General features: G+C 42.3%; 1 protein-coding gene across 1 annotated transcript in view; it reads right to left on the reverse strand.

The window, feature by feature from the left end:
- Positions 1-14,413, reverse strand: part of GPLD1 (glycosylphosphatidylinositol specific phospholipase D1) — a 72,183-nt gene extending 57,770 nt beyond the window's left edge. The window contains exons 1-2 of the mRNA XM_054492632.2: positions 14,317-14,413; positions 10,980-11,035 (exon numbers count right to left, since the gene is read on the reverse strand). Of these exons, the coding sequence (XP_054348607.2) occupies positions 10,980-11,035; positions 14,317-14,413 (153 nt within the window). The remainder of the gene's footprint in view (positions 1-10,979; positions 11,036-14,316) is intronic.
- Positions 14,414-19,741: the final 5,328 nt, after the last annotated feature.

Here is a 19,741-nt window from a genome sequence, read left to right on the forward strand (position 1 = left end):
AAACTTCGACTCTACTGAAAACACAAAAATTAGTGGGGCATGGTGGTGCCTGCCTGTAATTCCAGCTACTCAGGAGGCTGAGTCACAAGAATAGTTTGAGGTGGAGGTTGCAGTGAGCTGAGATCATGCCACTGCATTCCAGTCTTAAAATATATATATTTTAAGCTACAGAAACAAAAGTAGTATGATACTGAAACCAAAAGAAACAGACCAGTGAAATAGAATAAAGAGTACAGAAAGGCCAGGTGCAGTGGCTCACCCCTATTATCCCAGCACGTTGGGAGGCTGAGGCGGGTGGATCACTTGAGGTCAGGAGTTTGAGACCAGCCTGGGAAACATGGCGAAACGGCGACTCTACTGAAAATGTAAAAATTAGCCAGGCATGGTGGTGCACGCCTGTATTCCCAGCTACCAGGAGGCTGAGGCAGGAGAATCACTTGAACCTGAGAAGTGGAGGTTGCAGTGAGCTGAGATCACACCACTGCACTCCAGCTGGGTGACACAGTGAGACTCCATCTCAAAAAAAAAAAAAAAAAAAAAAAAGACTACAGAAACAGAGTTAAGCATACATATAACTTTTTTTTTTTTTTTTTTTTTGAGACAGAATCTCACTCTGTCACGCAGGTTGGAGTGCAGTGGCGCGATCTCGGCTCACTGCAAGCTCTGCCTCCCAGGTTCACACCATTCTCCTGCCTCAGCCTCCCAAGTAGCTGGGACTTACAGGCGCCCGCCCCCACGCCTGGCTAATTTTTTGTATTTTTAGGAGAGACAGGGTTTCACCATGTTAGCCAGGATGGTCTCGATCTCCTGACCTTGTAATCTGCCTGCCTCAGCCTCCCAAAGTGCTGGGATTACAGGAGTGAGCCACCGTGCCTGGCCAAGCATACATTTAACTTAACGTCTAATAGATGAATAATGGATGGAATAGTCAATAAAGGGTGATGTCACAACCCCGTAACAACGTGTATACCATCATTGCATGGGCAAATCCATGTTTACCCTACATCAGGGTGTCCCCAACCCCCAGGCCATGAACTGGTAGCAGTCTGTGACCTGTTAGGAATGGGGCCACGCAGTGGGAGGTGAGCGGTGGACAAGCAAGCATTACCGCCCAAGCTCCACCTCCTGTCACAAGCAGCAGTGGCATTAGATTCTCAGAGAAATGTGAATCGTATTGGGAACTGCACATGCTAGGGATCTAGGTTGCACGCTCCTTAGGAGAATCTAATGCCTGATGATCTGAGGTGAAACAGTTTCATTCTGAAACCATCTACCCCCCACCCCCAACTCCATCCATAGGAAAACTGTCTTCCACGAAACCAGTCCCTGGTGTCAAAAAACTTGGGGACTACTGCCCTAGGTGACACTGACTTGAAATTAATATTACCAATGACAAGTCACTGGATCCCTGTCAAGCTTTATACCCAAATACAAGATGAATTATAAGGTTAAATGTCAAAAATGAAGCCATAAAATTAACAGGATAAAATTTAAGTGAATAATTATATAACCATGAAGTGGGAATGATTTTTCTAAGTATAATTTACAAGTAGAAACCATGACAGAAAAATTGATGCATTTAACTACTCAAAAATTTAACATTTCTGCATGGTAAATAAATAAATAAATAAATTTAAAAGAAAAATAACCACGAGAATTATTTGCTACATTAAGGGCTAATATAAATAAGCCATTCTTACATGTCAAAATAAAGATAAATATTGTAATACTAAAATTAGCAAAAGACAGGCAGTTCACAGAGGGGATGATAGAAATGGCCAATATTGAAAATATATTTAAACTCATTAATAAGTTAATAATTAAAATGCCGGGTCAGGCATGGTGGCTCATGCCTATAATCCTAGCACTTTGAGAGGCCAAGGTGGAAGGATTGCTTGAGTCCAGGAGTTTGAGGGTGGCCTGAGCAACATGGTGAAACACCGTCTCTTAAAAAAATACAAAAATTAGCCTGGTGTGGTGGTGTGTGTCTGTAGTCCCAGCTACCTGGCAGGCTGAGTTGAAAGCATCACTTGAACCTGGGAGGTGGAAGTTACAGTGAGACGAGATCATGCCACTGCACTCTAGCCTGGGTGACAGAGCCCGACCCTGTCTCAAAAACAAAAAATAAAAAAATAAAGATGCCAATTAAAGCTAAAACAAAAGCCATTTTCAACCTACCAAATTGACAAAAATGAAAATGAATAAAGGCCGGACACAGTGGCTCTGGCTCACATCTGTAATTCCAGCACTTTGGGAGGCTGAGACGGGCAGATTACTTGAGCTCAGGAGTTCGAGACAGCCTGGGCAACATGCTGAAACCCCGTCTCTATCAAAAACCCAAAAAATTAGCTGGGTGTGGTGGCGTACACCTGTGATCCCAGCTACTCAGGAGGCTGAGGTGGGAGGATCGCTTGAACCCGGGAGGTGGTGGTTGCAGTGAGCCAAGATCATGCCACTGCACCACAGCCTGGGTAACAGGGCAAGACAACTCTCTGGGCAGGGCATCTCTGAAAAAAAGGCAGCAGCCCCAGCCAGGGACTTATAGATAAAACCCCCATATCCCTGGGGACAGAGCACCTGGGGGAAGGGGTGGCTGTGGGAACAGCCTCAGTAGACTTAAATGTCCCTACCTGACTGCTCTGAAGAGAGCAGTGGACCTCCCAGCACAGCGTTCAAGCTCTGCTAAAGGTCAGACTGCCTCCTCTAGTGGGACCCTGACCCCTGTGTATCCTGACTGGAATACACCTCCCAGTAGAGGCCAATAGACACCTCATACAGGAGAGCTCTGGCTGACATCTGGCGGTGCCCTTCTAGAACGAAGCTTCCAGAGGAAAGAACAGACAGCAATCTTTGCTGTTCTGCAGCCTCCACTGGTGATACCAAGGCAAACAGGGTCTGGAGTGGACCTCCAGCAGATCTGCAGCAGAGGGTCCTGACTGTTAGAGAGAGACACCATCCGAGGTCACCAACATCAAAGACCAAAGGTAGATAAATCCACAAAGATGGGGAGAAACCAGCGCAAAAAGCCTGAAAATTCCAAAAACCAGAATGCCTCTTCTCCAAAGCAACACAACTCCTGGCCAGCAAGGGAAGAAAACTGGACAGAGAATGAGTTTGATGAACAGACAGAAGTAGGCTTCAGCAGGTAGGTAATAACAAACTCCTCAGAGCTAAAGGAGCATGTTCTAACCCAATGCAAGGAAGCTAAGAACCCTGAAAAAAGGTTAGAGGAATTGCTAACTAGAATAAGCAGTTTAGAGAACATAAATGACCTGATGGAGCTGAAAAACACAGCATGAGAACTTCGTGAAGCATTCACAAGTATCAATAGCCGAATCCATCAAGCAGAAGAAAGGACATCAGAGACTGAAGATCAACTTAATGAAATACAGTGAGAAGACAAGATTAGAGAAAAAAGAATGAAAAGGAACAAACAAAGTCTCCAAGAAATATGGAAGTATGTGAAAAGACCAAATCTACGTTTCACTGGTGTACCTGAAAGTGATGGGGAGAATGGAACCAAGTTGGAAAACACTCTTCAGGATATTATCCAGGAGAACTTCCCCAACCTAGCAAGGCAGGCCAACATTCAAATTCAGGAAATACAGAGAACACCGCAAAGATACTCCTCGAGAAGAGAAACCCCAAGACACATAATCGTCAGATTCACCAAGGTTGAAATGAAGGAAAAAACGTTAAGGGCAGCCAGAGAGAAAGGTCAGGCTACCCACAAAGGGAAGCCCATCAGACTAACAGTGGATCTCTCTGCAGAAACCCTATAAGCCAGAAGAGAGTGGGGGCCAATAATCAACATTCTTAAAGAAAAGAATTTTCAACCCAGAATTTCATATCCAGCCAAACTAAGTTTCATAAGCCAAGGAGAAATAAAATCCTTTATAGACAAGCAAATGCTGAGAGATTTTGTCACCACCAGGCCTGCCTTACAAGAGCTCCTTAAGGAAGCACTAAACATAGAAAGGAAGAACCGGTACCAGCCACTGCAAAAACACACCAAATTGTAAAGACCATCGACACTATGAAGAAACTGCATCAACTAACGGGCAAAATAACCAGCTAGCATCATAATGACAGGATCAAATTCACACATAACAATATTAACTTTAAACGTAAATGGGCTAAATGCCCCAATTAAAAGACACAGACCAGCAAATTGGATAAAGAATCAAGACCCATCCATGCACTGTATTCAGGAGACCCATCTCACATGCAGAGACACACATAGGCTCAAAATAAAGGGATGGAGGAATATTTACCAAGCAAGTAAAAAGCAAAAAAAAAAAGGGGGAGTTGCAATCCTAGTCTCTGATAAAACAGACTTTAAACCAACAAAGATCAAAAAAGACAAAGAAGGGCATTACATAATGGTAAAGGGATCAATGCAACAAGGAGAGCTAACTATCCTAAATATATATGCACCCAATACAGAAGCACCCAGATTCATAAATCAAGTTCTTAGAGACCTACAAAGAGACGTAGACTCCCAAACAATAATAGTGGGAGACTTTAACACCTCACTGTCAATATCAGACAGATCAACGAGACAGAAAATTAACAAGGGTATTCAGGACTTGAACTTAGCTCTGCACCAAGTGGACCTAATAGACATCTACAGAACTCTTCATCCCAAATCAACAGAATATACATTCTTCTTAGCACCACATCACACTTATTCTAAAACTGACCACATAATTGGAAGTAAAACACTCCACAGCAAATGTAAAAGAACGGAAATCATAACAAACAGTCTCTCAGACCATGGTGCAATCAAATTAGAACTCAGGATTAAGAAACTCACTCAAAACCACACAACTACATGGAAACTGAACAACCTGCTCCTGAATGACTCCTGGATAAATAACGAAATGAAGGCAGAAATAAAGATGTTATTTAAAACCAATGAGAACAAAGACACAATGTACCAGACTCTCTGGAACACATTGAAAGCAGTGTGTAGAGGGAAATTTATAGCACTAAGTGCCCACAAGAGAAAGCAGGAAAGATCTAAAATCGACACCCTAACATCACAATTAAAAGAACTAGAGAAGCAAGAGCAAACAAATTCAAAAGCTAGCAGAAGACAAGAAATGACTAAGATCAGAGCAGAACTGAAGGAGATAGAGACATGAAAAACCCTTCAAAAAATCAATGAATCCAGGAGCTGGTTAAAAAAAAAAAAAAATCAACAAAATAGACTGCTAGCCAGAGTAATAAACAAGAAAAGAGAGAAGAATCAAATAGGCACAATAAAAAATGATAAAGGTGATATCACCACTGATCCCACAGAAACACAAACTGCCATTAGAGAATACTATAAACACCTCTACACAAATAAACTAGAAAATCTAGAAGAAATGGGTAAATTCCTGGACACATACACCCTCCCAAGTCTAAACCAGGAAGAAGTTGAATCCCTGAATAGACCAATAACAAGTTCTGAAATTGAGGCAGTAATTAATAGCCTACTAACGAAAACAAGTCCAGGACCAGATGGATTCACAGCTGAATTCTACCAGAGGTACAAAGAGGAGCTGGTACCATTCCTTCTGAAACTATTCCAATCAATAGAAAAAGAGGGAATCCTCCCTAACTCATTTCATGAGGCCAGCATCATCCTGATACCAAAACCTGGCAGAGACACAGCAAACAAATAAAATTTCAGGCTAATAATCCTGATGAACATCAATGTGAAAATCCTCACAAAAGTACTGGCAAACCGAATCCAGCAGCACATCAAAAAGCTTATCTACCTCGATTAAGTCGGCTACATACCTGGGATGCAAGGCTGGTTCAACATATGCAAATTAATAAACATAATCCATCACATAAACAGAACCAATGAAAAAACCACATGATTATCTCAATAGATGCAGAAAAAGGCCTTTGACAAAATTTAACACCCCTTCATGCTAAAAACTCTCAATAGACTAGGTATTGACGGAACATATCTCAAAATAATAAGAGCTATTTATGACAAACCCACAGCCAATATCATACTGAATGGGCAAAAGCTGGAAGTATTCCCTTTGAAAACTGGCACAAGACAAGGATGCCCTCTCTCACCACTCCTATTCAACAGAGCATTGGAAGTTCTGGCCAGGGCAATTAGGCAAGAGAAAGAAATAAAGGGTATTCAAAAAGGAAAAGACAAAGTCTAATTGTCACTGTTTGCAGATTACATGACTGTATATTTAGAAAACCCTAACGTCTCAGCCCAGAATCTCCATAAGCTGATAAGCAACTCCAGCAAAGTCTCAGGATACAAAACCAATGGCAAAAATCACAAGCATTCCTATACACCAATAATAGACAAACAGCCAAATCATGAGTGAACTCCCATTCACAATTGCTACTAAGAGAATAAAATACCTAGGAATAAAACTTACAAGGGATGTGAAGGACCTCTTCAAGGAGAACTACAAACCACTGCTCAAGGAAATAAAAGAGGACACAAATGGAAAAACATTCCATGCTCATGGATAGGAAGAATCAGTATCATGAAAATGCCCATACTGCCCAAAGTAATTTATAGATTCAATGCTAACCCTATCAAGTTACCACTGACTTTCTTCACAGAATTGGAAAAAACTACTTTAAAATTAATATGGAACCAAAAAACAGCCCGCATAGCCAAGACAATCCTAAGCAAAAAGAACAAAGCTGGAGGTGTCACGCTACCTGACTTCAAACTTACTACAAGGCTACAGTAACCAAAATAGCATAGTACTGGTACCAAAACAGATATAAAGACCAATGGAACAGAACAGAGGCCTCAGAAATAACAGTACACATCTACAACCATTTGATCTTTGACAAACCTGACAAAAACAAGCAATGGGGAAAGGATTCCCTATTCAATAAATGGTGTTGGGAAAACTGGCTAGCCATATGCAGAAAACTGAAACTGGACCCCTTCCTTACACCTTATACAAAAATTAACTCAAGGTGGATTAAAGACTTAAACATAAGATCTAAAACCATAAAAATCCTAGAAGAAAACCTAGGCAATACCATTCAGGACATAGGCATAGGCAAAGACTTCATGTCAAAAACACCAAAAGCAATGGCAACAGAAGCCAAAATAGACAAATGGGATCTAATTAAACTAAAAAGCTTCTGCACAGCAAAAGAAACTATCATCAGAGTGAACAGGCAACCTACAGAATTGGAGAAAACTTTTGCAATCTATCCATCTGACATAGGGCTAATATCCAGAATCTACAAATAACTTAAACAAATTTACGAGAAAAAAACAACTCCATCAAAAAGTGGGTGGAGGATATAAACAGACACTTCTCAGAAGAAGACATTTATGCAGCCAATAAACATACGAAAAAAAGCTCACCATCACTGGTCATTAGAAAAATGCAAATCAAAACCACAATGAGATACCACCTCACACCAGTTAGAATGGTGATTCATTAAAAAGTCAGGAAACAACAGATGCTGGAGAGGATGTGGAGAAATAAGAACGCTTTTTCACTGTTGGTGGGAGTGTAAATTAGTTCAACCATTGTGGAAGACAGGGTGGTGATTCCTCAAGGATCTAGAATCAGAAATACCATTAGACCCAGCAATCCCTTTACCGGGTATATACCCAAAGGATCATAAATCATTCTACTATAAAGACACATGTACGCTTATGTTTATTGCGGCACTACTCACAATAGCAAAGACTTGGAACCAACCCAAATGTCCATTAATGATAGACTGGATAAAGAAAATGTGGCACATATATACCATGGAATACTATGCAGCCATAAAAAAGGATGGGTTCATGTCCTTTGCAGGGACATGGATGAAGCTGGAAACCATCATTCTCAGCAAACTAACACAAGAACAGAAAACCAAACACTGCAGGTTCTCACTCATAAGTGGGAGGTGAACAATGAGAACACATAGACACAGGGAGGGGAACATCACACACAGGGGCCTGTCAGGGGGTGGGGGGCTAGGGGAAGGATAGCATTAGGAGAAATACCTAACGTAGGCGATGGGTTGATGGGTGCAGCAAACCACCATGGCAGGTGTATACCTATGTAACAAAACTGCACATTCTGCACATGTACCCCAGAACTTAAAGTATAATAATTAAGAAAAAAAAAAAAACAGAGCAAGACCCTGTCTCAGAAAAGAAAAGGAATAAAAATTAAGCCCTAAAAGCCAAACTGTTTCCAAATCTGGAGTTCCTTCAAAAAATTTAATGAAATACATGAGTAATTAGGAATATTTCCCCTTCCCATGTCATTTACAGTATGTCTTATTTATATGTCTGTTATATATGTTTAGTTTTATTTTTTCATTTGTTTCTGGGCCAAGGGGATTCTTCTGGCCATGTCAGGCTAAGGGGATTTGCTAAGCATGGTCAAGAAATTGGTGGCGCACGCCTGTAATCCCAGCTACTCAGATGGCTATGGCAAGAGGATCACTTGAGCTCAGGAGTTCAAGACCATCTTAAGCAACATAGCAATATCCCATCTCAAACAAAAGAAAAAAGAAATTGATTACATACAAGGACACTAAGCACATAAGTAAAGATATTGAGAATAACGGGAGCCAGGTTTCTCAGCATTAGAGAAAGGAGTTAAAGATATGGACATGGTGAAGGCTAGAGTAAATCCTGCGGTGTCTGATTAGAATTGGTGGTATTTTCATGTGAACTTATGAAGAGTCTTGTTCTGTCACCCAGGCTGGACTGCAGTGGTGTGATCTCGGCTCACTGCAGCCTCTGCTTCCCGGGTTCAAGCGATTCTCCTGCCTCAGCCTTCTAAGTAGCTAGGATTAGAGGCATGCCCCACCATTTTGTTTTGTTTTGTTTTGTTTCTGAGACGGAGTCTCACTCTGTCCCCAAGGCTGGAGTGCAGCAGTGTGATCTCCACTCCCTGCAAGCTCCGCCTCCCGGGTTCCCACCATTCTCCTGCCTCAGCCTCCCGAGTAGCTGGGATTACAGGCGCCCGCCACCATGCCTGGCTAATTTTTTGTATTTTTAGTAGAGACAGGGTTTCACTGTGTTAGCGAGGATGGTCTTGATCTGACCTCGTGATCTGCCCGCCTTGGCCTCCCAAAGTGCTGGGATTACAGGCGTGAGCCACCGCGCCCAGCCCACCATTTGTTTTTTGAGATGAGGCCCTGCTCTGTCGCCTAGGCTGGAGTGCAGTGGTGTGATCTCAGCTCACTTCAGCCTCCACCTCCCGGGTTCAAACAATTCCCCATCTCAGCCTCCCAGGTAGGCTAGGACTAGACTATAGGTGTCTGCCACCATGGCCAGCTGATTTTTGTATTTTTAGTGGAGACAGGGTTTCATCATGTTGGCCAGGTTGTTCTCAAACTCCTGACCTCAAGTGATCCACCCACCTTGGCCTCCCAAAGTGCTGAGATCACAGGCATGAGACATCACGCCTGGCCTATTTCTGAGGATGACATTAGTATTTGGATTAGAATGCATCCTGAAAGGGAGCGTCTGTGTCCATTTAACATGTTTTAAATTAATAATACCTCTACTAGAATACCTTGTAGAATACCTCTACTAGAAATCACTCTGCACACACTCTGGATTGATTGTTCATGTGATGAATTAGGCAGATTCTCATTTCCACTCCTCTTTCCTGCCTACTCACTGTCAAGGTCAATGAAGATGACTATCAGATATAAATGCTGTTTTTCCTCATTCGGCCTGTTAGGTTGGCAAGTGAGGAAGCTGAATCTTATGACTAAAAATATTTTGAGGATACAATAAATTTCAGTTATCTTACCATCCTGCTTCCCAAATGGATTATCAAGACTTAATGTTATTAAATGATCCAATTCTGATGTCAGAAGGGAATGCTAACCACTTATCAAATGTAGGTATGAAAGAATTACACCTTCGTCACAAAGTATTATTTAGCCATAGAACAAATAGTGCATATGATCAGAATGTGTTCATTTGAAGATGGGTAAAGGTGAGTCATGAGCTAGTCCTACCAGGATATAGAATATAGTAGGAGTTGGATGGAGAATCTCCGGAGAATCTCAGTGCATATTTCTTAATAAATACTTCCTTCTCCTCCTGGTGACGCAATTTGTGCACAACACACAGTAACATGAAGTGGAAAATAAATGATCTCTCTCAAGTATGACTTTTTTAAATAAAAATAAAAAAGATGGGACAGGCATAGTGGCTCATGCCTATAATCCCCGTACTTTGGGAGGCCAAAGTGGAAGGACTGCTTGAGCCCAGGAGTTCAAGACCAGCTTGGGGCAACACAGTGAGACCCCCATCTCTACAATAAAAACAAAAAAGATGTGCTCTTCTCAGCAGCACATATACTAATATTGGAATGATACAGAGAAGATTAGCAAAATTTTTTAAATGTACTATTTAAAAAATTTCTCTCTCAAGTATTTTTTCAAACTATCATTCACATCATTAAAATCTTTAAATTTTAAGTGTGATCTATATAAGATACATATAAAATGTTCAAGTAGCACTTGGAAGAGACATATACCTTTTAACCATAATATTAATGTCTTATAACATTAATAACGTAATATACAACATTATAACATAAAGAAATAAATAATGAGTCTTCTTTTTTTTTTTTTTTTTTTTGAGACAGAGTTTCACTCTTGTTGCCCAGGCTGGAGTACAGTGGTGCAATCTCAGCTCACCACAACCTCCACCTCCTGGGTTCAAGCGATTCTCCTGCCTCAGCCTCCCGAATAACTGGGATTACAGGCATGCACCACCACGCCCAGCTAATTTTGGATTTTTAGTAGAGATGGGGTTTCTCCATGTTGGTCAGGCTGGTCTCGAACTCCTGACCTCAGGTGACCCACCTGCCTCAACCTCCCAAAGTGCTGGGATTACAGGCATGAGCCACCACACCCAGCCAAAATGAGTCTTAAAATTACTGTTTAAATATCTGTTAGGATCTTTGTTTGGCACCCACAAAGAAGAAAAGAAAAATCAAGATTTCTACCTCTCTGTAGTTAACATGCCCATTGTGAAGCTGAAGAAACTCCAGAGCTCTGTGTCCTGAGAGAAATAAATACATAAATCAATTAAGTTCAACTATTACTGAAAACATAACTTAGGCGAGATGATTTTAAAAGAAAAATACACAATTTGTGGTTATAACTGTCAAGGATGCAGGAAATGAAATGAGTTTGCACTCACTGGCAATTTTCATTAGGTATAGATTTGTGCAGTATTTCTATTGTTATAGTACAAAGCAAGTTTAGATGGTGATTTAAAGTTTCTGCTTAACTATTAAATAGCTCTATGAGCTTTAGTGCTATTCAACCTCTCTAGACCTCAGTTCCCTCCTATGGAAAATTGAGTTTAAAAAATACCCACCCTATAGGTTGGTTGAAATAATAAATGCTACATGACAAGCACAGTAGCTGACACTTGGTAGGAGCTCAAGAAAAAGAAACTGTCAGACCAGGCATGGTGGCTCACACCTGTAATCCCAGCACTTTGGGAGGCCGAGGAGGGCGGATCACCTGAGGTCAGGAATTCAAGACCAGCCTGATCAACATGGAGAAACCCCGTCTCTACTAAAAATACAATAAATTAGCCAGACATGGTGGCGTGCGCCTGTAATCCCAGCTACTCGGGAGGCTGAGGCAGGGGAATCACTTGAACCCGGGAGACAGAGGTTGCAGTGAGCCAAGACCACGCCACTGCACTCCGGCCTGGGCAAGAGTGAGGCTCTGTCTCAAAAAAAAAAAAAAAGAAACTGTCATCATCATATTTTGCTTCAGTACTGAGGCAGACAAACCTAAGTACAAAATACAATATAACACCTAACCTATGGACTGAACCAACGATCCTCAAAAGTTTTTCATCATTGGACCAGAAGGACAAAATAATCTCAGAAAGCTACCAACTCCACCCCACACCCACCCACAGCCTGAATCTCCCAAGAATCAATAAGGGGACCAACATTCCCTGTGAAGTGACATTCAAAGGTGATATCTTATTTCTGTTGTGAATCACCTCCAATTTTAAAAATTCATATAACAAAAAACTATCGCCACTACTATATTATAAGCATTAATATCATAAAAGTCACAATCCACAAATACAAACAACCTGTGTATAGGATTCCAGTGATTTACGCTGAATGAAGCCATTTCTAATTAACTCACTCACATAATGCTGACCTTCCACTCAGGCCCTTTATAAGAAATGAAAAAGTAAACCAAAATATTTATAAAATCATCTAATTTATTAGTAAATAAATGATGGCGTTTTGGTCTTCTTCTATGTAAAAAAATTCTCAGAATCTGTGCAGATTCTATTTTAGGAGATGCCTTCAATTATGTTCACATAAATATTATTCTTTAAATGTCGATTAGGACCTTTGTTTAGTACTTATTGAAGAAAGGCAAGCAATTATCTGGTTTTGTTAAAATTTCAGATGCAATCTGTCTTGTAAATTTTTAAACACCAAGGATTAAAAATTGAGTATTTCCATTTACATTTGTTCCTCATCAGCTTACTCTGTAGTTTTGGCATTTTCAACTTCACAGAACATAGAACTGGAAGACACTTTAGAATTCTTTAAGAAGTTCAACCCCCTCATTTTATAGAATTGAGAGGTAGGTAAAGTGAATTGCTCAGAATCACACATCTACTTTACTGGATGGCTGGAACTAGAACCTAAGTCTGATTCTCTTTTCCATTGTTTCCTTACTCTCTTCTAGCAATACATTTTTAATGGAAAGAATGCCAGACCAGCTGTCAGGACACGTAATTCTAGGCCAGGCTACTAAAAAGTTAGCTGTAAAACTGTCTAGTATCAGTTTCTTCATCTGCAAAAGAAAAGAACTGCACTCGGTGACTTCTAGTGTCCTTTCAGATAGTCAAATTCTGTGATAACAGGTCCTTGCCCATTATAGCTCAGTATATATGTCTATTTTGCACTGATAAATTTTCATTTTTTGCCTATCTTATTATTCTTTGAGACTTCTGGAGGTAGTATAACTATAAAGTTCTGTTATAATTTTTATCTAAATTAAAGAAAACTCAGGCCGGGCGCGATGGCTCACACCTGTAATCCCAACACTTTGGGAGGCTGAGGCGGGTGGATCACAAGGTCAGGAAATCAAGACCATCCTGGCTAACACGGTGAAACCCCATCTCTACTAAAAAAATACAAAAAAAATTAGCCGGGCATGGTGGTGGGCGCCTGTAGTCCCAGCTACTCAGCAGGCTGAGGCAGGAGAATGGCGTGAACCCAGGAGGCAGAGCTTGCAGTGAGCCAAGATCGCGCCACTGCACTCCAGCCTGGGGGACAAAGTGAGACTCCGTCTCAAAAAAAAAAAAAGAAAACTCAGAACATCAGGTATATCTGAAATTAATCTGAAAATTGCTGTAGAATGTTATCATAGCTAATTCTATTAGAAATTGACTCACATTTTCCATGTGTTAAAACATGTTACAAATACACTTCATACAAGAACCAAATCCTTTTGCTAAGAAAGATCTTAAGTGTTCTCAGCCCATATGCAAAAAACATGGTAGCTATGTGGGGGGCGGATGTGTTAATTAGCTTGATTGTGCTAATCATTTCACAAGGCATACATATATCAACACATCATGTTATAGATCTCAAATTTATACAATTTTTGTCAATTATACATCAATAAAGCTAGAAAAATAAAAATTTTAAATAACTCTGTGGTGCCATCTCCCTATATCCAGGATGACTCTGCCCTTGCCCCTAAGGTCGGTGGTACTGGCTTGCTGTCCCCTTCTCCTCCTCAACTCCTGCCATCCTCCTGGCACCGTGAATGTGGATGACCAAACTCCCTTACTTTCTTGACCTTCCTGAAGCCAAGCACTTTTACAGCAATTTGACTCAGGGACCCACTCCCATGGCCACACGTGGCTCTTTACATATAGTTGGAAATGCCTGTCCTTGGACATGTAAAAACAACGAAAGTACATTTCTCACTCCTGCCATATTCCACCCATCTTGTTACTCTCCCATTCTGTCAGTTCTGCTGCCGCATTGCAACCTCTTGTTTACTGAGCCTCTCACTATTTCCCCACCTAGAGAAACACACAGGGGTCCCATGACCAACAGGGCATCAGCTCTCTTTCTTATTTGCCCCTTAACTGAACCCATGCTGCCAATCCCTATCCCTGGATGACTGCAGTCACGGGCTTCTCCTCCCTGCTGTCAGGCCACTCAGCTCAGTGCCCAGGGGAAACTGCATCAATCCACGAGCCGGATTTTCAATCTCTTCCTTAATGTCTCTGACAGATGTATTGTCCTCTCAACAACATAAGACACCAGTACTTACCTATTTCTACATGTGTTGAAAGGCCACACGATGAACCTCTATGGCAGACAGAACCCAATATGATCAGCAGGCCAGGCCACAACCTGAAAGCAGACATGCTCTCATTGCCCACCGGCTTCTCTGGTGACGTGGGAATGCTCAGAGCTGCGGCAGCACTGGGACTCCAAAATCCAGGCGCAGACCCACCGCTTCTCTCTAAGCAGGTCACTGACCCGGGAAACCAAGCCTCATTTCAAAATAATATCACTTTCCGATGAAGTCAACTGTTCAACTACTGTTTAGCTTCACCAGAACAGCAAACAAACTCTGTGCTCCTGGGGGGTGGGGTTGGGAGGATAAACTGAAATCTGAAAAGCCTTAGGCCAGAGGCACTGCATCTTCTGACTGAGGTTTTTTCTGGATTTCATTTTAACGTGAAATTTGTGTAGAGATGCAAGCAAAATTGTCTCCAGATATTTTTTGCTTTCTATAAAAAGGCTCACCTGTGCAGATAGTCAACATATTGGACCACCTCACCTTACAAGGGTGGATCTCTCATGCATCTTTTCTACACATTTATCAGGCTGTCCTGCTTCCTCCGCCTCCCAAGCCACAAGTGCTGGGAAAGCTTTTATGGTGATCAGCTGGAACTGGCTTCCCTTTCAGTATTTGGCAACAGATACTGACACTTGTATGGGATTACACAAGAGCAGCCACTCCTGGTCTCTCTACCTCTGGCTGTTCTAATAGGGCTTATCCAGAGCCTGTTGTAAGGTCAGATTCCTGCAGCCGAAGCAAAGATATCAATTCCACTTGGGAGGTGGAAGGAAGGGGGCAGATTTAGGGCCAAGAAACAGGGTTTGGAAAATGTTAAGCTCAGGATATATCATTAGGTAGCCAGTTACACTTCATCCATGGGAAAAATTAAGCTCTTCATAAAACTGATGGTAATCTTAAAACACAAATTATGCATATTTTACATTAAAAGCAAGAGATGGGCTCCTAAAAGAGTGGGAGGAAATGGTATTCACTCTCAGGTTTGCCAAATGAAAGGATGAATAGAAAGTGGGATGATTTGGCTGGGCATGGCGGCTCACACCTGTAATCCCAGCACTTTGGGAGGCTGAGGCTGGTGGATCACCTGAGGTCAGGAGTTTGAGACCAGCGTGATCAACATAGTGAAGACCCCGTCTCTACTAAAAATACAAAAATTAGCCAGGTGTGATGGCACGTGCCTGTAGTCCCAGCTACTGGGGAGGCTGAGGTGGGAGGATCTCTCGAACCCAGGAGGTGGAGATTGCGGTGAGCCGAGATGGCACCACTGCACTCTAGCCTGGGCGACAGAGCGAGACCCTGTCTCAAAAAAAAAAAAGAAAAAAAAAATAAATAAATAAAAAAAGAAAGTGGAATGATTTGAGACAGTTGCCGCCCCAACAGTTTCCCCTGTAAGCTTAACATAGACACTTGCACAGCCCCAAGGAAAGGAATCCCGCAGCTCCCCGCAAACCTGAGGGGCAGTAGGCCCAGCTACTCCTGATTAGTCCAGAGGCCATATGCCTACGTGTTTTGTCTGGCTAACAGGATGTTTTATAAACTTAAATCAAGTTTATGAACTTTTTCTAAATGAGAAAATTCACGTAGAAATCTAGATTTCTGTCTCTCTTAAAAACAAAAGAACTGGCGTCATGAACTGACGCTCCCATGTGACACGACAACCAGCTGCAGCCAAAGAGCCAGCTGCCCCCTGATAGAGCATGTCCTGCTCCTCCAGTCCCTACCATCCATGCAATGTGTGCAGGTTTCCACACCCCTTCTGGACACCAGAGGCCTTTGAGTTTGCCTCCCTGTCACTCTGGGTCTTCTACAGCCTGTGTGTGAGGGAGTCGCAATTATTAATTGGGACTTTGGATATTCTCTCTCAGAACATCCAAGAGCAGTCAATCAATGGTTACACGGGAAAAAAATATTGCCTAGAAACGATATCTAACCAGATATAATAAAACAAACCCATCCAAAAATCACCAAAGAAACAGGTTCAGAACAGGTGTGGTGGCTCATGCCTGTAATCCCAGCACTTTGGGAGGCCAAAGCGGGCAGATGGCTTGAGGCCAGGAGTTCAAAACCAGCCTGTGCAACACGGCAAAATCCTGTCTCTACCAAGAAAAAAACAAAAATAAAAACAAAAATTAGCCGGGTATGGTGGCATGCACTTGTGGTCCAAGCTACTCAGGAGGCTGAGGCAGGAACATCGCCTGTACCTGGGAAGTGGAGGTTGCAGTGAGCTGAGATCACACCACTGCACTCCAGCCTGGGCAAGACACCACCCCAAAAAAAAAAAAAAAAAAGGAATGGGTTCGGTTACCAAACAATACTAATCCCAAATGTCTCAATTTCTCATTATGCATTTTTTTGTATTTGAGATTCAGAATGACATAAATGTATGAATGTAATAAAATAAGAGGAAATTATTTGCTTAGTGTGATAGTTATGAATATGGTCTTTATATGACAATATTGCTTGCAGTTTTACAGAGTTTGTATTACTTTGGTAACAATAAAAACATCAAAGATATGACTTTAAAGAAAGTTAAAACGTAGCTCACAATATTACTATCTGACAAATAATAAGCATATGGAAATATTTTTCTTTCTGCCCCACACCCCCCTTTCCTAATATAGGTGGCTTTGTTATAAACAAGACAGCATGATTCTACCATTTAAAACTCTTCTGGAAATACAGACCCAAGGTGAAAAGTAAACATACAGTTACATTAAGGAGTGAGTAGGGAGAATACAGGTTTGAAAGCCAGAGGGTCTCAAGCTTTATGTGGGCCAGTCTAGAAAATGGGGGAGAGGAGGCTGGGCACAGTGTCTCACGCCTGTAATCCCAGCACTTTGGGAGGCCGAGGTGGGCAGATCACCTGAGGTCAGGAGTTCAAGACCAGCCTGGCCAACATGGTGAAATCCCATCTCTACTAAAAAATACAAAAATTAGCCAGGCATGGTGGCGCGCACCTGTACTCCCAGCTACTCCGGAGGCTGAGGCAGGAGAATCACTTGAACTCAGGAGGCAGACGTTGCAGTGAGCTGAGATCGTGCCATTGCACTCCAGCCTGGGCGACAGAGTAAGACCCTGTCTCAAAAAAAAAAAAAAAAAAGAAAAAAAAAGAAAAGAAAGAAAAAGAAAATGGGGGAGAGGATGAATACGGGTGGAAACTGGGGAGTGGAGGTTCCCAGGACAAGGGCAGACAAAAGAGAAAGGAGAGAAGAGGTCCCTCTCACCTGATGGTCTTGTCCCTGTAGGCCCTGGTAAGGACAGACACCCAGCCAGGCGCTAGGGGATATCAGGACAGGCTGGAAGTAAGACAGGAGCCAGGAGGAAATTGTTTACACTCTGAATGGGGGCTTGAAGAGGGGCACAAAACTGAGGGAAAAGGGGAGGGCCACATTGTGAACTTTCTAAGCTCCAGGCACTTTTGCCTTTGTGAAGTACTTCCTGTCACAAAAATAAGTAAACAATAAATAGAAATCACATTTTACACCTGCATTGGTGTAAGATTAACATATTAACATGCCATCTAAAAGTTCATTTTTTTCTCAGATTTTAGAATAAATTAAACATTTTTGAGTGCTCCTAAAAGTTTTATGGGCCCTTGGCATCGTACCTACTGTGCCTAATGGATAAGTCATCTGGGAAAGGGAGTGGGTACCGTTTGAAATAGAACCTTAAAAAGATAAGTGGACTAGGGTAATTTTTGAAACAAGAGAGGCAACCACAATTAACTTGGCTTTTCTGGGCCTCAGCTGATTAAGGCCTCAATTGAATGACTTCCCCAGGCCAGTAGAAGTGAGCTCTGTAATCCCAGCACTTTGGGAGGCCAAGGAGGGCAGATCACTTGAGGTCAAGCATCCAAGACTAGCCTGGCCAATACGGTGAAAACCTGTCTCTACTAAAAATACAAAAGTTAGCTGGGCTTGGTAGCACACACCTGTAGCCCCATCTACTCGGGAGGCTGTGGCAGGAGAATCGCTTGAACCCGGGAGGCGGAAGTTGCAGGGAGCTGAAAGCACACCACTGCACTCCACCCTGGGTGACAGAATGCGTCTGTCGGTCTCACAAAAACAAAACAAACAAACAAAAAACAAAAATCACCACCAAAAACAAAAAACAAAACAAAAACAAAAACTCCCTCTGCAGGCAGGAGATGTAAACACGCCAGCTCCCCAGCCCCAACTGTGATACCTACTGGCCCACATCCCTATTAGGACTCCCTGGTTCTCCCCAGTTCCTGCAATAAAATACAGAACAAAATAGTGTGAAATTGATTAAACTCTACTGTTATCACTTCTGCCATATGTGACTGGCTCAAAACTCAATGGATCTGACTCAGCAAAAGGCAAAGTCAAAATTTAAAGTTACTGCCTCAGCATTTTGCAAATGTCCTAGAAAAAAATTCAACGTCCTAGAAAAAGGTGAAAGCTAGTAAGATACTCTCAACGCTGTAGGAGCTGAGAAAGGGAGATATGTAACCTAAAATCAATGCATAGGGCTGGGCTTCATTTGCACCCACAAATTCCCAGCATATGCCTGCTATTTTTATTTTTATCCTCATTAGGTTTTAAGCTTCCCTGCTGCTTTCAGAGTCTTAAGCCCAAGTCTAATTTTTGAACGGATGAAGAATGCTGTTTAAAGGTGCTCAGATACCTTGGTTGGATAGCATGCTCAATCCTTATACCTTGGTTGATTCAATTTTGACAAATGCTTCCATTTACTGGTTGGTGTCCCAACTTTAATGTTACTAGTGGCTTTACTAGGGTAGCTATTATGACTTTGAACGCTACATTGAATTTAATGTAGCAACTGTAACGAGCATTTTACGTTATCTCACAACAAAATGGGGTAGATATGGTTCTATTTTATAAGCGACTGGACTAAGGTTAACCTGTCGGTCACACAGCTTGTCGGGAACAGACTGAGTTTGTATCCTAGTCTGTTTATTTCCAAGGCGCTGTTATTTATCGGGAGCACCCCTAGGAGAATGCCTAGACACATACCCAGAAAAGCAGGCAGGCAGCAGAATGCGGGGTCACACTTCGACCCCTCAGAGAACCATCGCTCCCAATCAATCCTACGTGCTCAGGAGCTACAACTGAAGAAGCGTGATCACGGCCTTGGCATTTAAGGCAGGCACCAGCGCATCTATGGACCGCGCACAAATTCCGGGGATGCCGAATTTGGGGGATGCTAAGGGGAGAGAGTGGGTCTCTAGCAGCGGTTGGGGGCTCAGGAGCAGTTAGTGACAAATGAACACCCGAAAAGTGAAAAGGTGACAGCAGTCCGCAGGTGCATCTACCGGCGAGCCTTCTCCATCCCCGAACCCAACCCTCCCCCGGGAGAAGTTCGCGCCAGGAGAGAAGCCGCGCGGCGCTTAGGGCAAGGTGCAGAG

The sequence above is a fragment of the Pongo pygmaeus genome, chromosome 5 (genome assembly GCF_028885625.2).
Source record: "Pongo pygmaeus isolate AG05252 chromosome 5, NHGRI_mPonPyg2-v2.0_pri, whole genome shotgun sequence".
Lineage (NCBI taxonomy): Eukaryota > Metazoa > Chordata > Mammalia > Primates > Hominidae > Pongo > Pongo pygmaeus.